This window comes from Artemia franciscana, chromosome 1 (assembly GCF_032884065.1).
Source record: "Artemia franciscana chromosome 1, ASM3288406v1, whole genome shotgun sequence".
NCBI classification, from domain to species: Eukaryota; Metazoa; Arthropoda; class Branchiopoda; order Anostraca; family Artemiidae; genus Artemia; species Artemia franciscana.
Window position 1 is genome coordinate 4,608,469 of NC_088863.1, and position 6,411 is coordinate 4,614,879.

A 6,411-nucleotide genomic window follows, 5' to 3' on the forward strand; every position below is an offset into this window, starting at 1 on the left:
AGTGAGACTTCAGATAAATACACAAATAGTTCTAAAGGAGAAACAATGGGAGGGTGAATGTGGAAATATATATAAAATCCCAAGAGCCGTAGCAAGGACTGTTTTGTTTTTTGTTTTTTGGGGGGGGGTATTTTTTCAAGGGGGAGGGGAGTGGGCTAAAAAGGTAAAAGACGCATATCAATTTTCTTTCAGAGGAATTAGTTTTCGATTCCTCTTGATTTCTGGGAATATTTCTGGTCTACGCTGTTATTATGAAAGAAAAAAGTAATAATACACCCCAAAATGAGCAGAACTTGTACCTTGTAGGAGGGGGAGTGCCCCCTCCTCATGCCCATATCCACCTCACGGTCGTAAAAACTTCGGAGGATGCTCGTTCGATCAGAAATCAAGAGTTCTAGTTCTATGTTTTGAGGTGCCTATTTTGTACTTTCCCTGGGGCTGCTCAATTCTGCGCTTGGAGGATTTTTCTATTCAGGGAATTAACAGGGGGAATTTTTTGCAGAGGAATTTTCCCCGGGGTGATTTTTCGGAGGTATTTTCCGTGGGGGAAATTTCCTGGGGGTATTTTCTGGTAGGGGACATTTTCGAGGGGCTAAACGCCAGTTTCCTTTTGGCCTTTGGTTTCCTTATTATTATTTACCTTATTATTATGTTTTCCCAAAAATTTTGCCTTTTCTTACGTTTCATGTATCAGGCCCCCTTCCTAGTCGAGCTAGGTTCTATGTACATGCATCAAAGAGGATGGAATGTATTAAAAAACCTTTTTACATAAAAATAGGAAAAGGAAGTTTGATAATAGATGAGTCCAACATAGATTTTGGGCGTGGGTTATAAATTTCGAATAATAAAAAATATAGCAAAATGTCTTTTGACCTACCACAACCAGTTCAGTGACACTTCATTACCAGTCTCCAGATATAAAGGTAAGCATAGACTTTTTACTATATTGAGAAACTGTCACCCTAAAATTTGTGGTGAAATGGCTTTCAGCTGTCAGATGTCACATGGAAATTGGTTGAACTGTAACTTACTAGTTAAACTGACATTTAGACTTAAATACTATATTTCTTTCAGTTTTCAATTTCTTAAAGAAATATTGAGGAAGTCCCACAGACATCTAGCAAGAGTAAAAAGTCAAATCACTAAAAAAAATTACTGGCCCTATCCTTTGTTTCTCAATTTTTGTCCTGGTTCCAACTTCTGAAGTTTTTACCGTTTATGAACGCAAAGAAATTTAACCGCTTTATTTTATATTTTTTAGATATTCTTCATATTCAAATTTGGACAGTAAATATATGCATATCAAGACACAACGAATTTTTTGAAATTTTCGGAAAAATGGTTACATTATTTACTAGATTTAGAAATCATTCCTATTCATTAGCTATTTTTTCTGCTGAATTGTCATTCCCTGATGTCATTGTACGGGTCTATAATACTAACCTTTTCCTTTTGACTCCAGAGATCTACTCGATGTCTGCTTTGGCCAAATTTTCTGCTCGTCAATACTTGAGTTATACCCATATTACATATAGTTGTCGAGTTACTCCTTGTCAGAAGGTTTTTTTAAAATTTTTGGTTCAGCTATTCAGTTTGTTGCTGAAATTTGCAGTTTTAAAGCCATGTTAAGCGTCACAAACCCTTGCACTACTAAAAACCTGAGACATTTCTTATGAAAAGAGATTGATCCTGGGGCTCACTCCGCTTTCAACCTTAAAGAATACTCTTTATCAACGAGTCAGGCTTTTGAACTTCATTTCTGGGTCGAGAAAATTTTCAGTTAACTTAACTTTTGACGTATTCATAAACATTTCTGGAATATTTTGCGACATCCGAGGATGGAAAAACTAGCTAAAATTATTTGAGATGTCCACTTGACAACCGCGCTTTCTCATGATATGATTTTTTTGTACCTATGGAAAAATAGCCCACATACCATAAACTTGTGTGCGTGCTACGCTTTCCACTTACTGCATTCCTACCAATCTAGCTTCGAATGGTACTCACTTTAAAATACAAAATCGCATTTCCTCTTCTTTCCTAAATTTATCTTTCCCGGGTATAATTCAATAGGCTTATCTTAAGGACAAAATTAAATGGACCGCTTTTTTTCAAAATTTGGCACGAACGATGAACAGTGAAAAAAAAATCACTGGATGTTAGAAAAAATCTTCTGAATTTGTTTGGCAAAGTTGTGCCAAAATTGTATTATAGACAAAAGTTGTGCAGATGCACAAATTAGAGGAAAATATGCCGAATCCTTTTGTTTACCAAACCTAGTTTTGCTGAATCTACAATCTTGCTTAATCTAGTACAACTGCACCACCAAATGACCTTGACCTTGAATTTTGACTACACAAGGGCTTTGTAGACTTTTGGAGTCAACTTTCTTTTAGAATTAAGCCAATGAGTCCAAAACGATAAAGCCCGCTCTAAAATATAATTTAATGTCGAAAAAGTACTTCCTAAAAAAGTTCGATTTGAAATTAAGTAAGAATAATTCAAAAGAAATACAGGTGAAATTAAAACAAACGGGGGCTATTCCATAGCTGAGAGGGCTGGGGGCTGCTCCATCCTGGACATTTCGATATTAGCGCCAAAGTTTTATAGTGTTATGCTTAAAGCATGCATGAGTGCAACAAATGTGGTTAACGAGTAATTGCAAGTGCTTTATTCTACCAATTGCAACATTTGAACTGAGAATGCCAATATTTTAATTTAACAATCATTCGTCTAGAAGAAGCAAAAAAGATACAAAATTGTGAATTGTGTAGATAGAGGTTTGAAACCTTTGCAGTGGAGTTTTCTCATATGCTGAATTCGTTGGTGTAATTTTCATCAAGGTCACTAATGTTTGTGGGGTGTTTTGTCCTTTTTCGAAAATCAGATTAAATTTCTCATGCTCATAACTTTTGGCAGGTAGCTTTAAAGTTAAAGAATTTTAACTTTAAGAGGCTAATTCTATAAGAGGCTAATTCTGTTGATCCATACAGGGTACAGGTCTCTCCTTGCTCACAGTCTGTGACCAGGAACTGTTAGATAAGCAAAAGAAAAGGGAAATGAGGGACTTCAAATGCATAAATGAGATCTTAACCCTTTCATGCCTGTGGTCACCATACGGATACCGCTCACCTCCTATTTTTTTTCTCTCGACTCGACAAATTCACAACCGTGATTTCTTTTCCACTAGATAGCGCTTGCTTGACTCTGTCGCGTTTGAATTTATTGTCCCTCGAGGCTTTACCCGAGCGGTCGAGCGAGCGTCCAAGTTTAGACAAAACATAAAATGTCGAAAAAGAGGAAAGGTGCAGATTTCGACCTCGATGACCTGGACGTTTCTGGTAAGTTCAGAGCCTGATTATGATTCTATTTTGTAGCTAAGAATGCGTTCTTTCGAATGAGATATCACTAGTCTAATTCTGAGCTGTAGTTTAGCCGCAAACAAGGTTGTTAACGATCGGTTACCAAATGGTCACATCAGGCATTCAGTGCCAAACCATACCTAGGCAGATTTGTACAGCAAACGAGGCAGCAAGTCCTTTTTATGATCGGGAATAGGCACATTTTCTTTCTGTTCCTCCTTTTTACTGAAACAAGGGTAAAAAAGCTATTTTGTGGGATGCCTCAGGCAAGTGTTGAGGCCAATGGCCTATTTTATTGCAATATACTATTATTATTGTTATTATTAAGTGATGCACTTACCTTGAATTTCTTTTCAGCTGATCCAAGCACGAGCTCTGACTCCACGAGAGGTCGTGGTCCCAATCCCTTGGAAGAGAGACTGATCAAGGAAAGAAGTAGAAGAGTTACCAAGAAAATGACTGCAGAAGAAGCAGCAAGGCTTTTATTCATACCTGATTGTGATTCAGATCTCGATATCTCTTCCGACGACGACGGCCCAAACTGGGCACCAGACAATCCAGATCAAGAATTTCAGCCTTTACGTTCTCTTAACTGTTATGGCAATGAAGACGGAAGAGATGAAGAGGATATCGACCACACAGACGACATCCCTTTAGCAATGCTTGGCAGGTTCAAGTTAGACAATGGCGATGACACGGATCAATTCGATTTGCCTCTCCTGGGCTAGAATGATACAACAGCGTCAAACAGTTCTTCAAGCACATCATCAGCACCAGTGTCAGCTTCTTCTGCAATACAGTCAGCAACAGTTACTGCACCTGCTGAACCCTTTGTCCTTACAAGAGCTCAAAAAAATGCTCCTTCCCAAGCAGTGGCCGGTCTAGTAACTCCAACTGATGCTCCTCCGGTCACGGCAAAACCAGTAGCAAAAAAGAAGGTAGCGAAGGAGGCAAAGCAATACAAGTGGATAAAAACGGAGCCCGAACCTCGAAATATTACATGGAAGGGTTCTATGCCACACTATGACGAGGTACAAACGCCCCTTGATCTCTTCCGAATGTTTATCACAGAAGACATTCTTTCAAACATTGTGGACCAAACGAATCTGAATGCCATGAGAAAGCAGAATCTTGCTCTGAAACTTTCCCTTGAAGAGCTGCGCAGATTTCTTGGAGTTCAAATGCTTATGAGCATTCTCAAACTTCCAGCTATTAGAATGTACTGGGAGAATGGAATACGATATTCCCCGGTGGCTCTTTTTTCCACATTTGCGATGACACCTTAATGATACCGAAAAGGGAGGTTGGTCATGATAAACTGTTCAAGATCAGAAGACTATACGACGCATTCAGGGAGAATCTGAAAAAAATAGACCCTGAAGAGATCCAAAGTATTGACGAACAGATGATCCCATTCAAAGGAAGAATTGGATTTCGACAGTACTTAAAGGACAAGCCCCACTCGTGGGGTGTAGTTTTCACGAGAGCCGGCATCAGCGGAATAGTGTATGACATAGAGATATATACAGGAAAAGGAGCTGTTGAAATTTCTGAACTTGGCCAAGGTACTGACGTTGTCCTTCGGCTTGTAGAAAATCTGCCAAGGTTCATGAACTTCAAGTTGTTCTTTGATAACTTCTATACTGGCATCGATCTCATTCACAAGCTCCGGGTTGAATATGGCATCGAGTCATGTGGTGCGAAACGCAGCAACAGAATGAGGGGCGCTGTTCTAGATACCGACGTCAACATGAAGAAGAAAGGACGAGGGTCAGTGGACTTCCGTTTTGAAAGACATTCAGAAGTATCGGTAGTAAAATGGTATGACAACAAACCAGTCCATTTGGCTTCTTCATACTGTGCAGTCACCCCAATTGATAAGTGTCAGAGATGGGATGGCACAACACGGAAATACGTCGAAGTTGATCGCCCCCGAATCGTCCGTGACTACAACAAATCAATGGGGGGCGTAGATCTTGCTGACATGTTCCTGGAGCTTTACAGGACTGACATTCGCTCTAAGAAATGGTATATGAGGATTGTGTACTACTTCTTTGACATGGCTGTGAACAACGCCCGGCTGATACACCGCCGACAGTGCAATGTTCAGCACATGTCTCTGCTGTACTTCAAAATGGACATTGCTCGTGGGTTGGTTCTTACTGGCGTATCTCAAAGTCCTCGAGTTGGAAGACCATTCTTATCAGTGACCAAGCGCAATACGACTACCTCGCGAGACGGGATGCCTTCGGAATCACTGAGGTTTGACCAGACCTCGCATTTTCCGGATACGACTGAAAAGGGAAGGTGTCGCTATGAGAAGTGCGTTAGGGGTGGAACCAGTCGAATCATGTGTTCGAAGTGCAAAGTTCGACTGTGTTTGAACTCAGATCGCAACTGTTTCACAAATTTTCACCTAAAATAGTATCTGTATACACCTGACGTGACCATTAACATTTTGGATATGGAATGAAATAAAAATTTAAAAAAAATAAACCTGTTCTAGTTGAACCTCCAGGATCACTCTCTGCTATTTTCAGAATTTTTACGCAGCTCCTTCTTGGTTCAGGTCTGAAAGGGTTAATGACTACAGGAGGAATAAAATGTTGGATTTATTTCAAATTCAAGCTTTTTCTTAACCGACAGTTCAACTTATCTACCAGGTTCTGGGTCAGAAGCTCTGACAACAGATCAGGGGTGTCCATTTACAAGAATTCAGGGAGGGGGCAATTGTAATTTTCAGGCATCTACGGGAGGCAAATTCTTTTTTTTTCCAGCGATAATACCCAAAAAGAGATTTTTCGATGAAAATACTCGCAAACGAGGTATTTTTCGAAATCAAGAGGAAAATTAAAATATCTAGAAGGGACATAGCCCCCCTCCCAACTGACGCCATTGGAGCAGACGACTTCTGATTAAACTAGTAATTTTTCCTTTAAGATTGTAAATAGCCGTTGCCGTCACGATAGTCTAATGACAGCATCAAATTGCTGCAAGCATTCGGCATTCTTATTATCTCTTTTTTTGACAAATAATAAGTGGTCTTCCA

General features: G+C 39.6%; 1 protein-coding gene across 1 annotated transcript; it reads left to right on the forward strand.

Annotated features, from left to right (window-relative positions):
• The first annotated feature begins 4,647 nt into the window (after nt 1-4,647).
• LOC136033702 (piggyBac transposable element-derived protein 3-like) lies at nt 4,648-5,787 on the forward strand. The gene has a single exon (XM_065714557.1). It carries the CDS (start codon nt 4,648-4,650, stop codon nt 5,785-5,787), a length of 1,140 nt encoding a protein of 379 aa, XP_065570629.1.
• The last annotated feature ends 624 nt before the right edge of the window (nt 5,788-6,411 follow it).

Coding starts and splice junctions, on each gene's coding strand:
- LOC136033702 (XM_065714557.1), top strand. CDS start 4,648: ATGATACCGAAAAGGGAGGTTGGTCATGATAAACTGTTCAAGATCAGA.